The following is a 24,745-nucleotide window of genomic DNA, read 5'->3' on the forward strand; positions in this document are numbered from 1 at the left end:
TAGGACGTTCGACGTATAACCTAAAAGTCTCGGGTTCTGACTCTCTACTCGTGCCAGTTCAACCAGTTCGATGAGTGCCTGATTCAATTTACTGAAAGTAAACGTGGCTGGGCGTTTGTTAGGAACCACATTGACCCTTCATTTGTCAAGGGTTTCCTTCAGACATTCTTCTCTTTGGGGTTGGGGGGGGGGGCGCACTTGAAACTTAACTGGGGAAACTTATAAATCTTTTTAAAGTATATATATATATATATATATATATATATATATATATATATATATATATATATATATATATATATATATATATATATATATATATATATATATATATATATATATATATATATATATTTTACAGATTATACATTTTCTATTTCTTCCGTCGGGTGGGATGGGGGAGGGGGACACGTTCTTCCGGGGATGGAGGTGGCTCATTGAGACACACTCTCATCAACTTACATAGGGCCCTGAGCTGGGCAGAGGACCTCGCCTTGCCATAAGCGTTGTTTGCCTCACACTCGTACATCCCAGCGTGTTTCGATCCCTCGACGCTTTCAATGGTCAGTGTGTTTCTGTAGACCTGGTCGACACATCATATGACATTTTACACAGTTTAAATTTTTTGTCGTTTTTTAAGAGAAAAAATGTATTCACATTTAGGTATAACAGGACACTAGGCTTGTTATATGTCGGTCGTTCTTAAATAAGAACAGCTGTCGTGATAGGTTGGGACGGTGTGGTCTAGCGGTAGAGAGCTGGACTGCTCGAATCCTGGTTCAAGTCAGTAGACCATCACTGAGTCCACCCAACTCTGATAGGTACCTAACTCACGTTAGGGAAAGTAAAGGCGGCTGGGCATAGTGCTGAAAACACTATCTCTTCATATGCCGAGGTCACAGAAACAAGTGAACTCTACTTCACTTACCCCATAGACCGTCAGGTTTGAAAGGGAAACTTTTACTTTACTTTTTGTGATAGGGATATATCGGAGCAGGATTAGAACCCCCAATAGGCCTCGACGTAGTGAACTCCGACTAACTAGCTTTGTGTGGGCTTAACACATACCACGAAGTTGCCGGTTTGAACACTACTTGTTGGTTGCTAACATATAAGAAAAGCTAAATGAAACAGAGGCGTAGCGAGGGGGGGTGGCGGGAGGTACATATGTCAGACCCTAGGGGGCGCCAAAATGGGTTGAAACAAAAAAATTAAGGCTCATATTAGCTGCAGTTTTGCATTATAAATATAAGAAATAAATGGGGGAGGGGGGGCGCCAAATTGAAAGTTTGTCCCCGGGCGCCGGGAAGGTTCGCTACGCCTCTGTGAAACATCTGTTATTTTCTCCATCTTATTGCTGATGTAGAGGTTCATGTTGACCTACCGTGATGCCGTCTGTCGTGCTGGACTTTAGGGGGGTGCCGTTCTTGTACCAGGTGTAGACGGGGGCGGGGACGCCAATGGCGTGGCAGGTCCAGGTCAAGGTCGATTTGGCGTCAACGTGCTGGTTCTGTAGGGGGTAGGGGAAGTAGGGGACGGCTGGAGGGAAAAAATAAAACCGAAATAAATTTTCGATCAGGTCAGTATCACGTGACTGGTATGTTTTGTCAATATTACAAGCCGCTGGGTAAGGTCAAAATAAAAGATATATGTTCTAAAAATTAAACTAGCTGTTGTACTAACACGGCGTCCAAAGTCTTGAAAGGGGCTGGGGGTGGTGACTTTTTAGTAGATATTTTACGTGGTGGAAGGAATTAGTTGGATTTAACCAATTTGGTGTTTTAATTTTGTTATATTTTAAAAGATTTAAGTGATGACAATCTAGCTGTTTTATGAGGTGTGGTTGGGGGTGGGGGGACTGGGTAGAATTTGAACTTTCATGTCATTTTGGAATATATTTTGTGATAACCTATAAGGTAAAAGATCAAAGTTGGCTACAACGTTGATGGACGTTCGTGTAAAGTACATTGTAGTATGTGATGAATTACAAGACAACAACAACAACAAAGCAACAACAGTGTCAACTGTTGGATAAAAGATATGAACAGCCGTTCCCCTCTTACCTTTCAGGCTGAGGTAGACTGTTTTGTTAGCCGTGTTGTGGCCCCCCCTCACCACGCACGTGTAGGCCCCCGTGTCTTGGAGTCTGGCAGAGGGTAGCACCAACACACGGTTGTGGTCCCTAGTGGTGGCCCCGGGGTGTAGGGCGCCGTCTTCCCTCACCCAGGAGTAGAGCAGGGGTAGTCTAAGAGACAAGGTACAACTGGATAAGATACACAGTAGAGCTAGGTGGCTAAACATTAAGTAGAGCAAGAAGGCTAAGCATAAAGTAGAGCTAGGTGGCTAAACATAAAGTAGAGCTAGGTGTCTAAACATAAAGTAGAGCAACAGGAAGTAGAGCTAGGTGGCTAAACATAAAGTAAAGCTAGGTGGCTAAACATAAAGTAGAGCTAGGTGGCTAAACATTAAGTAGATCTAGGTGGCTAAACATTAAGTAGATCTAGGAGGCTAAACATTAAGTAGATCTAGGAGGCTAAACATTAAGTAGATCTAGGAGGCTAAACATTAAGTAGAGCTTGGAGGTTAAACATAAAGTAGAGCTAGGAGAGGTTAAACACAAAGTAGAGCTAGGAGGCTAAACATTAAGTAGAGCTAGGTGGCTAAACCAGAGTTCTTGTAATAAAAATTCTAAACAAAAATTACCTGCCGTAAGCCAGACATTTTAAACAAAAATTACCTGCCGTAACCTGACATTCTAAACAAAAATTACCTGCCGTAACCTGACATTCTGAATAAAAATTACCTGCCGTAGGCTAGACATTCTAAACAAAAATTACCTGCCGTAGGCCAGACATTGTAAACAAAAATTACCTGCCGTAGGCTACACATTTTAAACAAAAATTACCTGCCGTAGGCTAGACATTCTAAACAAAAATTACCTGCCGTAGGCTACATATTTTAAACAAAAATTACCTGCCGTAGGCTACACATTCTAAACAAAAATTACCTGCCGTAGGCTAGACATTCTAAACAAAAATTACCTGCCGTAAACAGAGATTCTAAACAAAAATTACCTGCCGTAACCGGAGATTCTAAAAAAAAAATTACCTGCCGTAGGCGAGACATTCTAAACAAAAATTACCTGCCGTAGGCTAGACATTCTAAACAAAAATTACCTGCCGTAAACAGAGATTCTAAAAAAAAATTACCTGCCGTAGGCGAGACATTCTAAACAAAAATTACCTGCCGTAAACAGAGATTCTAAAAAAAAATTACCTGCCGTAGGCGAGACATTCTAAACAAAAATTACCTGCCGTAAACAGAGATTCTAAACAAAAATTACCTGCCGTAAACAGAGATTCTAAACAAAAATTACCTGCCGTAGGCTAGACATTCTAAACAAAAATTACCTGCCGTAAGCTAGACATTCTAAACAAAAATTACCTTCCGTAGGCGAGACATTCTAAACAAAAATTACCTGCCGTAGGCGAGACATTCGATCTCCACTTGGTCACCTACCATAGGGACAGTGGGGAAATATTGGGGAAATTTGTCCTGGATGTCGGGGCCGTACGTGTTGGCACCTGTAACAGACATCGGGATATATCACTATATTATATATTTCTATTTGGTTATTTCACTGGGGAGAGTTAGCATCCAGGTGAATAATCGTATGCAATCTACATCCAACGCGGCATATTATAGGGTAGATAGTGGAGTGCATGACTGATCTTTCGAAAGTCGCAAGTCTGATTCCAGGATTAGAGTACGCGGAATGTAGTTACATTTACCCAATCGTGATGTAGACCTCACTTAAGTCAGGAAAAGTAAAGGTTGCATGACATCAGAGGCTTAGCGAGAGGGGGGGGGCAGGGGGCGCCAAAATGGGTTGGAAAAAAATAATTAAAAGCTCATTTTAACTGCAGTTTTGCATTATAAATATAAAAAATATATGGGGTGGAGGGGGGGGCGCCAAATTGAAAGTTTGTTCCCGGCAACGGGAAGGGTCGCTACGCCTCTGCATGGCATAAACCAAAGTATTCATTCATAAGATGAACAACTGTAACTACCTTATTTGCTCCGTTTATTGTTAGGTCAATACGGATAGCATAATTTAACATTACATAGTATCTGTCTATAAAGAGAGGTTTTGATGCATTAGTCTATACTCAAAACCCACCGCACACTGCATAATGTCTGTAAAATTTGGTTGCATCAGTGTGTACTCACCCTCCCCTTGCACCCCCACCTCATACCAAATAATGTCTGTAAAAAAGTGTGTATCATTGTGTACTCACCCCCACCTCACATGACATAACATCTATAAATATTGTATCAGTGTGTACCCACTCCCACTTCACATTACATAACGTCTCTAAAACTTTGTTCTATCAGTGTGTACTCACCCCTACCTCACATTACATTATGCCTGTAAAATGTTGTATCAGTGTGTACTCACTCTTGCCTTACCCCAACCCCCACCCACCTCACATTACATTATGCCTGTAAAATGTTGTATCAGTGTGTACTCACTCTTGCCTTACCCCAACCCCCACCCACCTCACATTACATTATGCCTGTAAAATGTTGTATCAGTGTGTACTCACTCTTGCCTTACCCCAACCCCCACCCACCTCACATTACATTATGCCTGTAAAATGTTGTATCAGTGTGTACTCACTCTTGCCTTACCCCAACCCCCACCCACCTCACATTACATTATGCCTGTAAAATGTTGTATCAGTGTGTACTCACTCTCGCTTTAACCCCCCACCCACCTCACATTACATTATGCCTGTAAAATGTTGTATCAGTGTGTACTCACTCTCGCTTTAACCCCCCCCCCCCACCTCACATTACATTATGCCTGTAAAATGTTGTATCAGTGTGTACTCACTCTCGCTTTAACCCCCCACCCACCTCACATTACATTATGCCTGTAAAATGTTGTATCAGTGTGTACTCACTCTCGCTTTAACCCCCCACCCACCTCACATTACATTATGCCTGTAAAATGTTGTATCAGTGTGTACTCACTCTCGCTTTAACCCCCCACCCACCTCACATTACATTATGCCTGTAAAATGTTGTATCAGTGTGTACTCACTCTCGCTTTAACCCCCCACCCACCTCACATTACATTATGCCTGTAAAATGTTGTACCCGTATGTACTCACTCTCGCCCTGTACCCTCAGCTCTATGCCCATGGACGTTCTAGACGGTAGCTGGGTGCCAGACACCACCTGACCACTTTTCGGCGCCATGAACACCATGCAGTAGTACTCATCTCTAGTGGGAGGGAGATTAAGGATTGGGGTTATCGGGGATATATTACAACAAAGGTTATAGCTTATAGCTGATGTTATAGCTGATGTTATAGCTGAGATTATAAGGATATTACATTTTATAGGTCGGATTATAGCTGAGATTGTGGGGGTAATTGTATATCAGAGTATAGGGGTGATTATAGCTAAGATTAGAGAAGAGACTACAGCTTCGAAAAACCAGATTAACGTTGGAATAAAATGTGAAATTTATTTTAAAATAAAATCTGACATTTAAAAAATATTCCAGTTGAACTTATTGTTCATTTTTACAGCTAAACTTATTACTGCTCTAAAGCTGACATCAAATGTTTGTTAAAACGCGTTACAAATTCGATCAAACAGAAAGGATACCAATAATTAACGATTTTGGGACAGAGTGGCTTGCTAAATTGTCAGTCTCGAGTTCGAACCCGGGCTCAAGTCAGTAGACCGTCCCTGAGTCCACCCAGCTCTGATGCGTACCTAACTCATGTTAGGGAAAGTAAACGTGGCTGGGCATAATACTGACCACACTGTCTCTTCAGAAACAAGTGAACTCTACCTCACTTGCCACGTAGACCGTCAGGTTTGAAAAGGGAACTTTACTTACCCCTTACTTATATTAATAATTAATCCAAGATAAATATACAAATAGTTCCTCAGTGTGTGCATTTTCAAGCAGTTAACTCATCCAAAGCTCATGTTAAAGTAACGATTAAGGTGTGGTCACTTACTGGTCAGCTGGCTGGACCTCAGAGATGTAGAGCTTGCCATTCTGTGAGAGAAAGTACTGAGGGTTCAGCTCGGGGCGCAGGAAGTTGAAGGAGCCACGGTACCAGTTGTAGCGGAGATCTGGTGAGTAAAGTAGAGGAAGTTGTACGGGCCTCGGTACTAGAGGAGGTCTGGTGAGTAAAGGAAAGGAAGGGGAGACCTTACTAAAGCAGCTCTGGGGAGTAAAGTAAAGGAAGGGGAGACCTTACTAGAGCAGCTCTGGTGAGTAAAGTAAAGGAAGGGGAGACCTTACTAGAGCAGCTCTGGGGAGTAAAGTAAAGGAAGGGGAGACCTTACTAGAGCAGCTCTGGTGAGTAAAGTAAAGGAAGGGGAGACCTTACTAGAGCAGCTCTGGTGAGTAAAGTAAAGGAAGGGGAGACCTTACTAGAGCAGCTCTGGTGAGTAAAGTAAAGGAAGGGGAGACCTTACTAGAGGAGCTCTGGTGAGTAAAGTAAAGGAAGGGGAGACCTTACTAGAGCAGCTCTGGGGAGTAAAGTAAAGGAAGGGGAGACCTTACTAGAGCAGCTCTGGTGAGTAAAGTAAAGGAAGTTGTATGGGCCACGGTACTAGAGGAGCTTTGGTGCATAGACCACACTGAGAAACATTCATTCACGAGAATTAGCAAATGTTACTCATCAAAGACTGTGTCGAAACATTTATTCTACGGCTATCTATGTATTTTACACAATAACAATCAAATACATATATTTTAATTGTTTTGATGACATAAAAAATTAAATTTAGTTGTTGATAGAATACCTAGAATCTAGAAGCAGTAAACAGTACAGAGTTTTGTTGTAAACATGGCAATATAATTAATAATAATGAATATTCAGTGCAATGCCCCGAAGGAACATTATTTCCTCAAAATAAGCAATGTATCATTTAGATCAGTGGTTCCCAACATTTTTCGAGTGGCGACCCCCTTTCATAAAACGTAAGTGACCCGCGACCCCCTTATAATTAACAAGTCGAAATTAGTAAAGCAAATAATAAGCAATAAATTAATATTTTCTTGTAGACTTTCTATATGAATTATTCTTGATAACTGTTTTAATACGATGAGCAAAATTACATGCTATTAACAAGCATTAACTAGCATTAACAATTAAATTTTGCAAATTTAAGAATTCATCTTGTTATTCATCGGCAATGCTGGTAACATCAAGGAAAGCAGAGACAATGCAGATTCTTCTTCTTTCAGCTCGGGGAAAATAACGCCGCAGTTCGTTGTAAAGAGATTCAAGATGCACAGAATTCTTTAAAAATTGTATTTATCACACCACACTGCAGAGTTTCTCAAACATGGCAGTATTTCAAATATTTATTTTTCCTCGCCAATTCTCCAGCTTTGATCAAAATGCCAAGAGATTTTCATAAAAAGAGATAATATTCGTTCCTTTATCAGGTTAAGGTTATGTTGATGTTCGAGTATATCCGCTAGGTATGATATTCTCTCCAACCACACCATGTCGTTAAAGTATATCAAAAGGTCTTGTTTACTTGCACCAGAGGCGTAGCGACCCTTCCCGGCGCCCAGGGACAAACTTTCAATTTTGCGCCCCCAAATTTTCAATTTGCACCCCCCTGAAACTATTTATAATGCAAAAATGCAACTAAAATGACATTTTAATTTGTTTTTACATCCCATTTTGGCGCCCCCTAAGGTCGGCGTCCGGGGACATATGTACCCCATTGCCCCCCCCACCCCCACCCCTTTCCCCATCGCTACGCCTCTGCCTTGCACTTCCAAGAACATCTTGATTTCATCTTTCAATTCAAAAACAAGATTGACATTTCCTATTGACAGCCAGCGTACTGAAACATGACGCACCATCCGTACAAGCCCCACAGCCGTTTTCCCATTTTAATCCTCCAGTTTCAAAAAAACGTATTTATTTTCTCCATGATATCTTCACAAAACATCAACTCTTATTTGCTAACATCTGAATGAATATATTTCACAAAGACAAGCAACTTCGAACACGAACTCACATCTGTCGATTCGTCAACTTGAAAATCAAACAATGGTGAAAGCTTGATTTCATTCTAAATTTGTCTTTTAACATAAGCCGCTGCATAGTATTATTAGACAGAGATATTTGTTGCATATTTACTGCACTAGAATCCCCAAGAATTGATTTTACCATCTTCAGCATGGCAATTTCTAATACTACTTCATCTGATGATTGCACTAATGCTGTGTTTTCTTGGTGAAAACGTTCAGTTCGATCAAGTCTCTGACGTTTACAACTAGCTTCATGCCGACGAAAGAACTACATATCTTTTTTGGTGTGTTCCGAATGACTCTTCTCAAATTGACGTTTGGAAGTTTTCATAGACTCCTGACTAAGAACAACTTTACAAATTGTTTATTCTCTATTCCATTTCCAGTGATGTTAGTAATGCCTAATTTCAAATATTTTTCTAAATATGTATGTTTTTTTTTCATTGCTAGAGTTTAGTATACCAGTTGGCGACCCCCCAGTAAGACCTTCGCGACCCCCAAGGGGGTCGCGACCCCCAGGTTGGGAACCGATGATTTAGATAGTAGTACGGATATACCATACTAGAACTACTATGAAATAATAGCGATCCTTGTGTGAGTTTGCACATTTTGCTGTTAATTTTCGTCAACAATCCCCCCCCCTCCCCCATTTTATTTCTCGTATAACTAATACAATCTTTTTACAATTGAAATCCTCCGCACCTTTCATACAAATGTTTACACAACTTTCCAAAAAAAAATTATGAAACTTTTACACATCTTTCGTACGAATTTCAATCTTAGAAAACGTAAAACAAAACAATGGAAAACTTTAATATAGAACTGAACTCTAAAATTCAATATGGCAAGAGTTTAAATCTATAGAGAAGTAGTTGAAGTGACTGCACTAACAACTTACCCAGTGGCGTCGCTATGTCGGGTGTGACCCCCCTCCACCCGGAGAAACAAAGTATATATATATATATATATATATATATATATATATATATATATATATATATATATATATATATATATATATATAGCGGCCATAAGCCTATAGTTTAAATATATGACACGTACGCGTACATGTATGTGTATAAAAGTTAATCACTGCGGACTTAAGATTAATGATGTTTATCTATAGTCTGTTAATGATATAGTTGGATGTAGCATTGTTTTCTCTATAATTAGTGTTTTTACGTCATGGTGTCACCCCCACAATTCTTGTAATAATTGTCGATTTGTACTTAAAACACTATTTAACTAATCATAATGAAAATGGCAAAAAAACCATATTTCTTCTGTACATTTTGGAATTTTTTATTTGCCTTGGTGTCATCCCCTAAATGGTGTCACCCGTTGCGGTCCGCACCCCCGCCCCGCCCTCGCTACGCCTCTGAACTTACCCGTGTTGTGTAGCGGGGGTTGACACGTGATCTCCTTCCCCATGTACATAGTGGCGTACACTGGGCTGGGCTTGACGTTGGTGAACTGACCCAGATCTGAAGAAGTTAGGAAAAGTACATGAACTCACCTGATTGTTAGGTCAACATTGGTGATGAAACAACAATAGAAAGTACACAATGATCAAATAGTTGTAACATCTTTAAATAGTCAAATCTCTATGAAAATACTCTTAATTATTACACTAAGGTATTTTTACCTTTCTGGTTATATATAAGGTACACAATATCTCGTGTCTAACCTCGACTCTTTCTGTTTATTATGAAGCGCTGACGGGGTGATAACGTCATGTGCCACTAGTTTGAGTAACACACATAACTACTCATATACGTACGACGTAGCCAATTTGATAACTGAATTTGTCCTCGACTTGGTAGGTTATTTATCAAAGTATTACACTAATAGCTAGTCGTAAGACTTAGAACTGACTCTCTTCTCAACTAGATGGGTCAACAATAAGACAAAAGGTCAAACTAATAACTGCTCACATCTGAGTGTCCCGGCAGACTTGATAACTGATGCGGCTTGATAACAGACTTGATAACTGACGAGTTAGTTACAGGTCAACGGATGAAACTTATGATTACTCACAGCCTAGCCTAGTTTCTTCCAGGCATCTGTTCGCCCCCCCCCCCCCCCCCCCCTTCAAGAGAGTCCTCGGTACGAAATGGAATTTATATAGAAAATATATAAATTTAAAAATGTCCGCCCCTCCCCCCCACGGAAAATTTAGTTCGCCCCCCCCCCCCCTCCCCCCGAAATTATCAAGTTCCCCCCCCCCCCCCCGCATCCGGAGAAAAATGTCTAGAATAAACACTGATTCTAGCAGATTTGTTAACTGATTAGGTCCCCAGCAAGACGAGTTAGTTACAGGACAACGGATGAAACTAACGACTACTCACATCCATGCGACACCTCGATAGGGCTGGACATGACGGTGCCAAACTTGTTGCTGGCCACACAGGTGTACCAGGTGGCGTCTAGGGTGGAGCTGGGCTGGGGTGGAAGAAAAAAAACATCATGGCGGTGAACACATTTTTAAACTGCTATCTTCAGAAACGTTATCGATACACAATTAACACGCTTACAAAAAAAAAAAAAAAAAGAAAAAAAAAAAAAAAACAACAATAAACAAAAAAAAAATTTAATTAAAATTTGAAATCTAAAATTTAATAGAAAAACATAATAAAATAATCGTCAGTAATGTTATCGCTACAAAATTAAAACGTTTACAAAAAAAAAACAACATAAAAAGAAACGTTGAGTTTCTAACTAAAGTCTGAAATCTAAAATTTAATAGAAAAACAATAAAAAAAAACAGCTTCCAATTTTTAATTACAAAATGTATGAATCGCAAGGATCAAATATCAGAAAAATGACGCAAGAAATTAAATTTAAATTTTGTTCTCAATTTCTTATTTGTTTTATAACAAATTGATGCATAACAAATATTTTTTTTTTTTACTTCTACAAAGTAGATACAATTTGTTCTAAAACAAAAAAAAAAAAGCATACATTTTCCAAGTTAATTATTACTTCAGTATGTTCTTACCCAGTTACATTGTCATAATACTACAGTTACATTTTTTTCTCTTGATTTACTACAGCTTTTGTGTCATTGATATCCACAATACGTCTAACCTCTAACTGTAACCCTAATCCTCTAACAATAACCCAAATTAAAACCCTATTCCCTTCCGTAACATAAACTTCATTCCTAACCCTAACAATGACCCTAATAACAACCCTACCTCTTACCTTAACATGGAATCAAACCCTAGCCCAAACCCTTACCCTACCATTAAACCTAACCCTAACCCCAACCCTAGCCCTAACCCTACCATTAACTCTAACCCTAACCCTAACCCTACCGCTAACCCTAACCCTAACCCTACCGCTAACCATAACCCTAACCCTATCCCGAACCCTAACCCTATAAATAACCCTAACCCTAACCCTAAAAATAACCCTAACCCTAAAAATAACCCTAACCCTAACCCTAAAAATAACCCTAACCCTAACCCTAACCCTAAGACTAACCCTAACCCTAACCCTAACCCTAACCCTAACCCTAACCCTAACCCTAACCCTAACCCTAACCCTAACCCTAACCCTAACCCTAACCCTAACACTAAACCTGACCCTAACCCTAACCCTAACCCTAACCCTAACCCTAACCCTAACCCTAACCCTAACCCTAACCCTAACCCTAACCCTAACCCTAACCCTAACCTACATGTACGTACCCTGCTAATGCTCAGTCTGCCGCTCGTCAAAGTATAGCGCGAGTCTGACGCAGAGATGACGTCATAGCTCTGTCTTAGAGAACAGGAAGTAGGTCAAAATGTATTATTTATTTAATTATTGTGTAACTTAATTAAATTTTGACGTTGAGATATAATTTTAAAATATAAAGTAATTTAATCTCAGCATCGAACTATAATTTCAAAATGTTAACTAGCCTAAATTTTAACAGCAAGGCATATTTTAAAGAGTTTATACAGGTGTTTTACACATCTTTTATATTGCAAATTTCATTAAAGAAATGTAAATATAATAGTAAATTTAATAGAACTATGCATGAGTTTAAAGATGCTTTTTAAAGGAGATTTCATTATCAAGTTGGTGTTGAACACAGCGTTGCCAAGCAGAGGCGTAGAGAGGGGGTGGGGGCGGGGGGGGGGGTGCGGATCGCACCGGATGACACCATTTAGGGGGGTGATACCAAGGCAAAAAATAGCAAAATATATAGAGAAAGACTTGAGGGGGTGTGTGCAAATCGAAAGTTTGAGGGGGGGGGGGGGGTGCACATCGAAAATTGAAAGTTTGTCCACGGGAAGGGTCACTACGCCTCTGGGGGGTGACACCATTAAAGACAAAAAGAAAACAAACGTACTGACTGGGCCGCTGTTTTAACCAGGTGTATGTGGGGCGGGGGTTGCCCGTGGCAACGCACTCCAAGGTGACGCCAGTCGTCTGGTCCTGAGTGTCGTAGAACAGGGTATCCCTGGAGACGGAGGTGATGTTTGGACCGTGCTCCCACAGGCTGGGGTTGGTGATGTTTGTACCGTAAGCTAGGGGGGGGGGGTGGAAGAAATAAACGTTGATTAAATGTGTATAACGATCCGACCCGCGGCGTAGCATATTTAGTTGTTTTATTTTGTTACTTTTCAGTAATTTATAATCTGTGAATTTGACATTATCTCCCCCCCCCCCTTACACCAGACTCGTGGGTGAGGGGTGGTAGCGAAATGGTCTGTTTCGCATGTTTTGAGAGCGAGGGAGGGGGCGGGAGGAGGTTTAGATAGTCGGCTTGCGTCGTCTAGCCATGAAGAGAATTATACATGGCGATGTTTAGTCCATGCTGAGTTCTGAGATGTTATTGGGGTGAGGGGGGAGGGATGTGGTGTTTTAGAGTTGCTCAAAATAGGATGGTTGAGTAGGTGTGTGTGGGGGGGGGGGGGGGGTGAGGGCGGTAAAAAATAAGGGATACAATATTTGTGATGATTGGTCAATGCTCCCAAAGGCCTGTGGTTTAAGTGATGATTGTATCCCGCATGATATAAGAGGTAGGGGAGATGGGGACATAACAATAATAAACATTTGTGATGTTAGTACCTAAAGAAGCGGTAAAAAAAATGGTTACAACATGTGTTTTTTATACCTTAACTTTAAGGAAATACGGGGAAATCGTAGTAACAATTTGTATTGTTTTTATCGTAGGATAGAGAGAATCAAACAACGTTCAAACAGTGATTGTAAGATACTATTTTATGCTGAAATTATACATCTTATCTCAAAAAAAATTTCATGTCCAGTATATTTTAACCCCCGCTAATTGTCAAATATTCTATCCTTACTAGATCTATAAGGACAGTGAATCATAACATTTTATTCTTAACCCCAACTATTAAAAGCCCCAACGGGTACCAGAAAACCTAGGTCAACCATCACGTGATACCCGTACTCACAGAAGTCTCGCCCCTGCTGGTCCAGTCTCCAGGTCTCACTTCCGGTCATCTCACAGATGAAAGGCCCGGGTCTCATCAGTCGACTCCACGCCCACATGTAACTTCCGGTGTGTGCTAATGGAAACAAGATGGCCGCCGGACGTTTTACGATGTTCGTTTTAAAATGTACTTTAAATACAGTCCGCTTTTGTCTATCGCGTAGCTACTGTCTTTATTTTACTTACTATGGTCTGAACAAAAACAGGACAACATGTATCCCACGCATATCACACACACACACGCGCGCACACAAACATTCACGCACACATGCACGCACGCATGCACGCACGCAAGCACACACACACACACGCGCGCACACACACACACGCGCGCACACACACACACACACACACACACACACACACATATATATATATATATATATATATATATCATATATATATCATATATATATTATTATACAGTTATGGAAATTATTTTAAAACACGGCTCATGTAAAAAATAAAATAAATTAAAACCCTCGCACTGTTAACATTTTTTTTACTGTCACTTTCATAAGATCATAACATTTATAACAATGAAATTACAACAAGTTAGTACACAGTAATTCTATATCAGGGACTGCGTGGTCGGATGGTAGAGCTCATGACTGGTAACCCTAAGGCCTCGATTTCGTATCCCACGTTCGAGGATCTAGGACGTATCTGAGTACACCCAGCCGATGGGTACTTGACTCTCGTTACGAAAACCAAAGGGGCTGGGCAAAGTACTACCCCCCGCCCCTCCCCTGTATACCGTGATTGTTGAAACTACTTTATACGCCCTATGTTTCTTGGGCATAAACTAGTAATGATGATGGTACATTTTATATTTACGTTTATTTATATTACTAGCCGTCCCGGCCAGGCCCTGCTCTGGCTTCTGTGAAAAACCTTTCCGTTAAAGACCATTACCTGTGTGTTTAGTAATCATCATAAACCCGGCATTGCCCACCCAAACCACAACCAACCAAAACAACAAAACGCAAACATAACGCTAACACAATTAGAAATACAAACGAAAACAAAAACCTAACAACAAACCCAACCACAACCACAAACACCAATACAAACACAAAGAAAAAACAAACGAAAACAAAAACCTAACAACAAACCCAACCACAAACACCAATACCAAAAAAAAAAAACGAAAAAGCAAACGAAAACAAACCAAATCCAAACGCAAAACCAACCAAAAACACAAATACAAACCCAAACAAAAAAAAAACACAAACAAAAACGAAAAAAGAAAGAACAAAAACGAACCAAATCAAAACGCAACCACTAACGCAAACCCACCTAAACACAAAGAAAACACTAACGCGAACATAAACGCCCGGGGCAGAATCGCCTGTTTTAGCTTAATAAACGACTATAGTACCCCAACTTATTCATAGTTTTTGCACTCACTTAAACGAACGCGCCTGTTTCAATTTAATGAACAATTATAATACTCCAAGCTTATCCGTAAAATACCTAAAACATTTGCACTTGATCAATCCCCGCTAATTATGTAATTATTTTTTTCCCAACACCAAAACAAAGTAATTAAAAAGTAAATGCTTTTCAACTAATGCAATGATTTCATAAAGGGAAGTAATTGTGTTTTGCCTAATTTATCAAAGGGAAGTAAGCGCTATAGGACTAAATAAAAACATAATTAGAATTTTTGTAAAAGATGATATTTTTTTAAAACTTGTGTTTAATGAACATGCCGACAATTATTACTATAATTTGAAAAATGAAAATGATTTCCCAACACTTTTAATAGTAATTTTTTAACTCATAAATTTAGACAAACGCGCACGATAATTGATCTAACACTTAAATCCGTAGAAATGCCAACGACAAACATATGCGTTACAGAATTGAGCTTTATATATTAGAATAACAACCGTACCCATCCCGCACGTTGCTGCGGTCTCAGAAAAAAGGCTGACGTAATATTTTAAGAGGACGTTACCAATCATGTATTCCAGATAACTTATTTCTAAAAGAAAACATTTTGCCTTTGCGGACTATGGAAAACAAACATTATTTTTGATTATAATTAATTTAATTTAATTTTCAACTTACCAACGTACTTGTAGACAATGATGTTATTCTCTAGACCCGCCATGGGATCAAAACCACCCTGGTCCATAGCATCATCCTCGAAATAACGGGTCACCACCTGCGTGCCGTCGGAATCCCAAAGAATCGAACCCGCACCTTCTCGTTTACCACTAGTAAACCACTCCAATCTGAAGGGAAAAAAGTGACTTAAAGAATTTAAAAAAAAATCCAATTCCAGGTCGCTGATATTAGTATGTAAACAATTTGTATTTAGACTTTTTTAACAGACTTGGTTAGCTATATTGAGAAAAAAAGCAAGAAAAAGAGAAATCCAACTAGGAGTAGAGGGGGGGGGGAAGAGGTTTATATTATGATTCGGGTGTGACATTTGGCGGCACCCCCTTCAAGAAATAATAACATGGCCCGAACATTTAGGCAATAATTACTCTTACTAACAAAAATATTTTTTTTTTCTACCAAACAAAAATTTTTTTTTTTTTTTTTTTTTTTTTTTTTTTTTTTTTTTTTTTTTTTTTTTTTTTTTTAATTTTTCAAAGTCAGACCAAAATAATTGAACTTTGAAAATTTTTTTTTTTTTTTTTTTTTTTTTTTTTTTTTTTTTTTTTTTTCCGATACTTTATTTATACATAAACATTTACAAAAACGTCTAAAATACCTATTTACCCTGGTTTCTCTTTCAAAAACCGACGAGTGACTTCGAGGAGCGAGTCCTCACATGGTGTACCTTTGTATGCTCCTTCATGCCCTCTAATGGGAGGGATACGGTACAATCTCGGCAGTCATACAGTGTTACTTCTTGATGATTTTCTGCAAAGTGCGCGTATATGTCTGTGTGGTACCCTTTGTCTACACAAAGATCACACCGTAAGAATCTATAGTGCATTCTATGTTCGTGCTTTTCCGTTTCCTCAGCTGTTCTATTTTGTTCTGGGCAGAACCTACAGCGTTTGTTGTCATGAGTAAATTTTTTACTTTTTATTATTTTTTTCTCCTCTGTGGGGCTATCTTCCTTCTTCCTTTTGAAGCTTGCAAGAGTGGTGTCCATGTCTGAGAAAAAGAACGGAGCGTTCAATGTTAGAGCTCTTGACGTAGCTGGTTTGTCTGACTTCGACCTTGCTGCAGTTGCTTGTTTGCTTGGTGTTGATGGTGTACTTGCCGGCCTGGATGGGTTGATCGGTTTTTTGATCGTTGCTTGTTGTTTGCTTGGTGATGGTGTTGTCTGGGCGGGTGTTGCTTCTAGCTGGCTGCTTGTTGTTGGAGGTGGCTTGGCGATTGGAGTTATTTGCTGGCTGCTTGGTGTTGTTGCTGGTTGGTCGGGTGGCGCTGGTTGTTGTGCTGGGGGCTGTTTTTTGGGCGGTGTTTTCGGGTTCGGTGCTGCGTCTTCGGTTGAGGAGTGTTGCTGATTACTTGGCATGGGGCCTTGTAGAGCGGATGGAGCTGTAGATTGTGCTGGTATTTGATCATTGGGCGTTGATTCTAGGTTGAGAGTTTGACAGCGGTTGGTCCAGTGTGAAGTTGACGAGCAGGTTTGGCAGGCTTGTTTTCTGTCGTTGATGGCTATTAGGATGTTGTGTGACTTGTTTCTGTAGTTTAATTGGATGTAGTGGGGGATGTTTGCTGGATTGTCAGTGTGTATGGAGAAGCTACGGTTGGTGGTGAGAGGGATTGTGTATATGGAAGGTTCTTTGTTACTGTAGGGTTGTAGTGCTTTAATGAGTGTGCGATCGCTTAGTGTAGGTGGGACCCATCTAAGGGTTCCGTTGACTCTGTTCTTTTCGTGTAAAGTGAAGAATAGTGTGTAGGGACCGTGTGTTTTGTGTGTGTTGTGTAGGGTGGTGACGTCGAAGGCATTTGATGTGAAGAACCACGTGTCTGCACGACCATAATTGAGGAGGAAGATCTGTTGGTTGCTTATTAGTTGTCGAAGGATGTGACCTCTTAGATTGGGTTGACCTCCTGAGTTGATTGTGACTTGAATGGTGGGTGAGTCAGCCGGGAAGAGTTCTGGACAGTCCTCATCAGGTAGATCGAGTATGGCGGTGGTGGCTGAAAGGGGTTGGGCCCTGGATTTCATTAAACCCCCCGGACCGTAGTCCGGGAGGCTCCTCCCCAAGCCTCTCGGCCCAGGTGGAACATCTGAGGGCGCAACCCCTCTGTGAACGTTGACTATATTTGCATATGTCGTTGAGCTAGGCTGTGACATCGTAGGGAGCGTAGAATAGTTTTCAACTAGCAATAACCACGGCTCGTATATCTACTCTATAAAGTTAATTTCTGTGTGTATGACGTGGATACCAAACAAAAATATTAAAGTAGTAAATTATTTTTTTTTCAGTGTTACTATAGTACAGCACGATGTTAATGAGAACCTATATAATTTCACACAAAAACTTCTTGATACGGCTTAAGGTTTTCTTTTTAGCATTTAAACTTGTATATTTATCAATGTTTTGCAAAAATAAACGTTAGACAACAGAAATAATTGATGTTATATTAGAACAAATAAATAACTGAAGAATTTTGATCTCTTAAATTTTAATGAATTTGTTGTAATTTATACGTCTTATTCGGGATAATATCGACAGGTTGTCTCCCTTGTTAATTTTGTCTCTACTTTATAAAGATTGTATTGTAATCATGCACAAAATCAAATAAAAATGTTGACAGCTATCGCCGTTTTACGCCTCCCTACTTTATCGTATACGGAGTATCGAAAACTTGTAATCGTTCTAGAGAACTTAATCGCGATTTATCCAAATCTCGAGGAACTAAGCACCCACGAGCAGTGGCGTAGTGAGGTCGGGTGTCACCCGGTGTGGCACTTAATAGTGTCACCCCCCAGAGGCGTAGCGACCCTTCCCGGGGACAAACTTTTAATTTTCGATTTCCACCCCCCCCCCCTCAAACTTTCGATTTGCACCCCCTCTCAAATTTTTCTCTATATATTTTGCTATTTTTTGCCTTGGTGTCACCCCCCTAAATGGTGTCACCCGGTGCGATCCCCACCCCCCCCCCCCCCCCCTCGCTTAGCCTCTGCCCACGAGTCAGATAGACATGGTTTTAAAATTATTTATTCTGTGTGTTTGTGAACACGATAACTTAATATCTTCATGTTGCTTAATTTCATATATAAAATATTTTATAAAATAAGGGGTCGTCCATAAATGACGTCACACTCGTAGGGGGGAGGGGGGGTCTGTAATTTTGTGAAGGTGTGTGATGAGGGGGAGGCGGGGGGGGGGGGGGTTCAGATGGTGTGACGTCAGTTTTTTGCATTATAAAAAATAATGTTAGAAAACTGAGTTTTTAGCCGTTATTTAGCGTTTTAGAAAACGGTTTTAATAAATTGTAAAATGAATTGATCAAAATACTCTATTTTGACAGAGTTCAGACAAGACTTAGGAAAAATATCGATGTTTTAATAAAAATTAAACAGCAATTTTGAGGGGGGGGGGGGTTATAGGCTTAGGTGTGACGTCATTTTAGGGTGGGGGGTTGGCTTTTTGTGACGACGTGTGACGAAGGGGAGGGGGGGGGGGGAGGTTGCAATCGTCAAAAAAAGCGTGACGTCATTTAAAGATGACCCCTAAAGGAGATAATTCGCACAACCATCCTTGTTTTTTAGAAGGTGTATCAGCCCAAGTAGTTTCTTTAGCTTTTTTTTTTTGGCTTTTGTTCTCAAAAGATTTAATAAGACTCGCCGAGACTTCTAAGGGTAGTGACGTCAGTATTTTTAAACATAACTTTTCGTTCAACACCCACAGCCACGTCAACACTAATTATCAGAGAACACACTGGTCTTGTTCAGTAGCGTCGTGGGGGGGGGGGGGGGTGGAGCATACGTCACCGGGCGCCGACCTCAGGGGGCGCCAAAATGGGTTGGAAAAATAAATTGAAAGGTCGAGGGGGGTGTAAATAGAAAGTTTGAGGGGGGGTGGTGGTGCAAATCGAAATCTTGAGGGGGGGGGGGGTGCAAATCGAAAGTTTGAGGGGGGGGGGGGGGTGGGTGCAAATCGAAATCTTGAGGAGGGGGTGCAAATCAAAAGTTTGAGGGGGGGGGGGGGTGCAAATCGAAAACTTGAGCGGGGTGGTGAAAATCGAAAAGTTTGTCCACGGGCGCCGGGAAGGGTCGCTACGCCTCTGGTCTTCTTAAGTAATTAAGTAACCTTAAGCCCTTTTCCTGGAATTTATTTCTTGTCCTTTGAAGCGTTTTAACACGTGAATTAGAAGTTTAAAAAAAAATAATCTGAGACGCTGCTTACTGCATATCAGTCCACCCCCCCCCCCACCACACATAGTCCTGTGGTTAATCAAATTTTTCAGACACCAGTTTGCTTAGACGGGGGTAAACAGCGACACAGTTCACAAAGGTGAGACGCAGCATAGGTAAGTATAGACAGACACAGGTAAAAGCATTCAGACACTTGCAAAAAGCTGCAGGTAAAAAGTCAAAATAAACACAAACACAAGAAAATACACACGCTGGGTAAAACAGGCATAGATAAAAGACATGCAGCAAAGGTTATATATATATATATATATATATATATATATATATATATATATATATATATATATATATACACATATATATATATACATATATATATACATATATGTGTATATATATATATATATATATATATATATATATATATATATATATATATATATATATATATATATATATATATATATATATATATATATATCTATAATATAACGCTGCTGGTAGTGTGTCAGTCCTTCCTTCCGTCATCGCTATAGATTTTGGAACCATAAAAGTAAACATTCGCACCATGCTGTGCTTTTCAGTGCACCGCAGTGTCTTATTATAAGTATTAGAGTAGGGTTTGTTTATATAGCGGCATAGAGCTATTTTATAATTGCCACGGTTTTTACTCTTTCGCATAACGTCAAGAAAATATTAAATACACGCAAACTGCTAAAACGTATTAAAAAGATTAATGTCAAATATCATTTTCGTTTAGGTTCCCAGAAAAAGTGGATACATTTTAATAAGATAATAACAGTACGGTAGAAAAATCAAATTAATTTAACTCTTTTCTAATTTTGACAAAGGAGGTAATTTAAAAATACATTAAACTCACGCTAATAAAAAATGTAAATGCAAATATACGTTCGTCATAGAAGGAATTAGTGTTGCAATAATATAATTAGCAAATTGTGAATGCAAATTATTCGGATGTATAAGAGGAAATTATTGTTAGAAAATTATAATTAGCATGGATTGATAAAAGGCAATCTTTTATTTATTTTATTCACTGAATGTAGGCCCTACTGTTTATTACTTATAATTTTTAATCAACTATTCAGCTCTATTATAGACGCGTCATCACGTTCATTAGGTGCGCAATGGTTTTAGTTATGAAACTCTATTGTAATTTTTTTAAATTTAAAGTACTGGAAAAAAATGCGTGAATGGATAAAGTGAAATATTGTAGGTAAAACACGGATATTTTAAATACTGCCTATTATTTATACTGTTTTCTAATTATTATTCTATCTTTCGGGTTTTATTGGTGAGGCGTAGCGAGGGGGGGGCATATGTCCCCGGGTGCCGACCTTAGGGGGCGCCAAAGTGGGTTGGAAAAAATTTGCGAGGGGGGGGTGGAAATCGAAAGTTTTAGGGCGGGGGGGGGGGGAGGGGTGCAAATCGAAAGTTTGAGGGGGGTGCAAATCACCGGAAAGGGCGCGATTTTGGCGCTACGGGCTAGACTGTGAGCAAAATGCCTGTATGATTGCATTTAAATTGTGTTTATGTTATGAGTGTTGTGTTTGTTTTTTCGTTGTTTTTTTTTGCGTTCGTTTGTGTTGTGTTTAGTTTTGTTCTGTTCCCAAGTTGGTACATTTAAAAAAGATTTACCGTGGCGGAGCACGGGATGCAGCTAGTATATATATATATATATATATATATATATATATATATACATACATACATACACAATAGGATAAACATACGCTTGTTTTAAATAACATAAAATATTGCACCAGCCATCTCTCTCTCTCTCTCTCTCTCTCTCTCACACGCAGGTAGACAGACGTATATTTATTTATTTCTATCCACCCCTAAACAAAAGCTTCGCCACCGTTTTTATACATTCAAACTGGGGAAGGTAATAGATCTATCAGTTTATAGTTTACTACAAATAAAACCAGTCAAATAAAACAGTTTTTAAATGCGGCATTACAGTTGTATGGAATATACCAAGGACTTTAGTTTTGATAAAGTGTTATTAGCAAAACTCCCAAAGAAACACTGAGTTATTTTGGCAACCAGACTTCAGACGTGGGTGAGAATTCTGATTCGGGGTTACACTGCGTTTACACTTGCGACATGTATACTATACACGTCAAGGAAAAGGGGAGCCTACTCACTTATTGCGAGGTTTCTTTTCTCTAGACATGTATAGAATACATTTCGCAAGTCTAAATGCGGTGTCGGAAATAAAATCAGAGAATGATATAGTGTTTAGTTTGTGGTTAAGTGTTGGTTTGGGCTAGGGTCAGATATAGGGTGACCAAAACTAAAAAAAAAATAACTCCAATGTGACCCGTTGCTGTTTTAAAATTGTACCTAAAAATAGAGTAGCTATAAATAGACGATACCTCCGGATGTCATGTGACTTGAGCCAGGACTGGACGAACTCGTGCTCCCCCGGGGAGTTGATGCTGACCAGCGCCGAGAGGTGCCTCTGGCAGTAGATGGTCGCCTCCTGAAAGGTCAAGGTCGGACTGACCACGAAGTTGTAACAGTGACCTGAGTACTGGAACCAGGCCGCTGGACAGTCTGAAAAAAAAACCCCACACAATAAAATCATTACGGTGTGGTAGATTTAAACCCAAGCACTAAGGGAAATAATCTGATTTTGAAATAAAGGGGGATAATTAATACTTTTTTGAAATAATGAACACATATATTGTTTAAATACTTTTATCAAAATTTATAATACTTTGTATATTATGTTAAAAATTGACTTATATCTTAATGTTAGATGTCTTTAATTTTTTATGCGATTATTAATAGTATTTAACAATAATATAACAAAACTAAAAATAAGTCACTTTAAAAAAGCGGAGGATAGGTTAGATAGGGGTAGAATGGGGTGTGGGTACATTGAGTAAAGAATAGTGGGGAATATCAAGGAAAGGATGTTTAATGTTGAAGTTCTATCTTTTGAGTTACAGGCTAGATTAGTTAAAAAACGAGGTTATTGAGGCATTAATGTTATAAACTATAGGGAGCATATTAGTGCATTTCTCTGTCTTCTACAAGTTGAACAAGGAATGTGTATTGAATAGTAAAGAATATCGAGGAAATCATGTTGATGTTCTGTCTTTTGATTTAGAATTACAGGCTAGATAAGTTGAAAACGAGGGTATCTAGGCGCTAATGTTATAAACTATAGGGAAACGCATTGAGTGCATTTCTCTGCCCTTGACAACCCGACCTACGAATAAAGGGAAGAAAACGAGTTTATTGAGGCACTACTGTTATAATTTAAGTTTGTTTCCACGAATTAAGATGATTAAATTTACCATTGTGGTGTTGCCCCGCAGTCACGTGCACCAGCAGGATGCAGAAAAATCTGGCCAGTGAGGTAAAACATGCCATCGTGTTCGTACCAGGTTAATCCCACAATTTTTTGGTCGCATCCAATCAGCTTTGTTATCCTATAGAGGGGGGGGGGGGGGTGGATAGAGAAGTAGGCCTACATTTTCGATTAAAAAAAAACTAATACACTAATTTAAAAAAAAAGAATTTTGAATGTTCAACATTTTATCCACCTATTTCGATCTCTTGTAAACTCACATAAGACCAAACGAAAAAAAACAACAACTTTAAAGTTAATTTAGCGGATCAATAAAGATTCAATATATTTATTTTTGTAGGTAAATTGAAGTGATTATTGATAAACTACAAAATATAAAAAAAAATTATAATTAAGTACTAATATTGTAAAAAGAAAATATATTAAAAAGCCTGCTAATAATTGTAATTAAAAAATATGTTAATTGCCAAATACGGAAATATTCCATAGATCACAAGTTCTTAATTTATAATTTTAACTAGTTACATTCTTTTCCTGATATCTGCTTAATCCATTGAAAATAATACCGTAACTAATTTAGAAAGCTATTTTTTTTAACGAAAAAATGTGTAAAACTGTAAGTACAACATTGATTTTAAAACATTATACAGGTGTTAAAATCCTCTTTGAATTCTTGTAGAATAAACACCATGTTAGCGTTTTAAACTTCTGAAAATGTTAAAAATAATTTAATATATTTTTTACACAGAAATAAATAATTCCTTCCCCACTGGAACTCCGAGGTAGAGCAGTGGTCTGAAAAACATGCGCACTACAAGACAAAGAGAACCTCCCAGAACCAAGGGCGTTAACGCTGCACTTGATTCATTTGTCGCACAGTCAGGTTAAGTTCAGACCTGTTTTCTGATGACGTAAACTTACTGCGCTGTTTGCTCCATTTGCAGGGGAAAAAAAACAATTAAGGTGAAACAATTTTAATGTCTTTGCGGGTAAAAAAGTTTAATATGTTACAGCTGTCAAGGGAAGCTATTGTGTAAGAAAAACTAAGGGAGATCACTCATATAAGTTTTGACCGATTTTAATTATCTGCGGTCTGAGTTTTAAAGAAAAAAATATCTTGACTAAAAAAAATTAAAAATTAAAAATACGTACATTTATTTTCTAGAAACAAAAAAATATATTCAGTTATTTTTAGAAATATTGATTACATACTAACACGGTTTACAGGTAAGGTTTTTTTTTTACCTGTCTACCTACAATGACAACGAAGGTGAAATTCGCTGGGCGGTGCAAATACTTGGGAAGACAAAGATTTGTTTGGTCAAGTCAACATCTGAAAACCAGACACAAATCAACCATGGCCTAAATAAAAGGTCGCAGGTCAAACTACGTACCGCCCCAGCCATACCTAACCAGCTTCAAGAGCGGCTACTCTTAGCTTTATATCTCTTATTCAACTGAAGAGCGGGTAGCTGAGTTGTTAAACATTTATCAACTGGTGCATTATATATATATATATATATATATATATATATATATATATATATATATATA

At 39.0% G+C, this 24,745-nt stretch overlaps 1 protein-coding gene across 1 annotated transcript in view; it reads right to left on the minus strand.

The window, feature by feature from the left end:
* LOC131958309 (contactin-6) overlaps positions 1-24,247 on the minus strand; it is a 50,821-nt gene extending 26,574 nt beyond the window's left edge. Inside the window, exons 1-15 of the mRNA XM_059323268.1 lie at positions 23,936-24,247; positions 23,178-23,312; positions 22,248-22,428; positions 15,618-15,784; positions 13,504-13,617; positions 12,429-12,606; positions 11,779-11,851; positions 10,435-10,528; positions 9,475-9,570; positions 6,042-6,159; positions 5,178-5,290; positions 3,479-3,584; positions 2,064-2,245; positions 1,385-1,539; positions 463-583 (exon numbers count right to left, since the gene is read on the minus strand). Of these exons, the coding sequence (XP_059179251.1) occupies positions 463-583; positions 1,385-1,539; positions 2,064-2,245; positions 3,479-3,584; positions 5,178-5,290; positions 6,042-6,159; positions 9,475-9,570; positions 10,435-10,528; positions 11,779-11,851; positions 12,429-12,606; positions 13,504-13,617; positions 15,618-15,784; positions 22,248-22,428; positions 23,178-23,253 (1,774 nt within the window). The 5' untranslated portion in view covers positions 23,254-23,312; positions 23,936-24,247. The remainder of the gene's footprint in view (positions 1-462; positions 584-1,384; positions 1,540-2,063; positions 2,246-3,478; positions 3,585-5,177; positions 5,291-6,041; positions 6,160-9,474; positions 9,571-10,434; positions 10,529-11,778; positions 11,852-12,428; positions 12,607-13,503; positions 13,618-15,617; positions 15,785-22,247; positions 22,429-23,177; positions 23,313-23,935) is intronic.
* Between the last annotated feature and the right edge of the window lie 498 nt (positions 24,248-24,745).

This window comes from Physella acuta, unplaced genomic scaffold (genome assembly GCF_028476545.2).
Source record: "Physella acuta isolate Inbredline_101_S28 unplaced genomic scaffold, ASM2847654v3 ptg001314l, whole genome shotgun sequence".
In the NCBI taxonomy this organism is placed as follows: Eukaryota; Metazoa; Mollusca; class Gastropoda; family Physidae; genus Physella; species Physella acuta.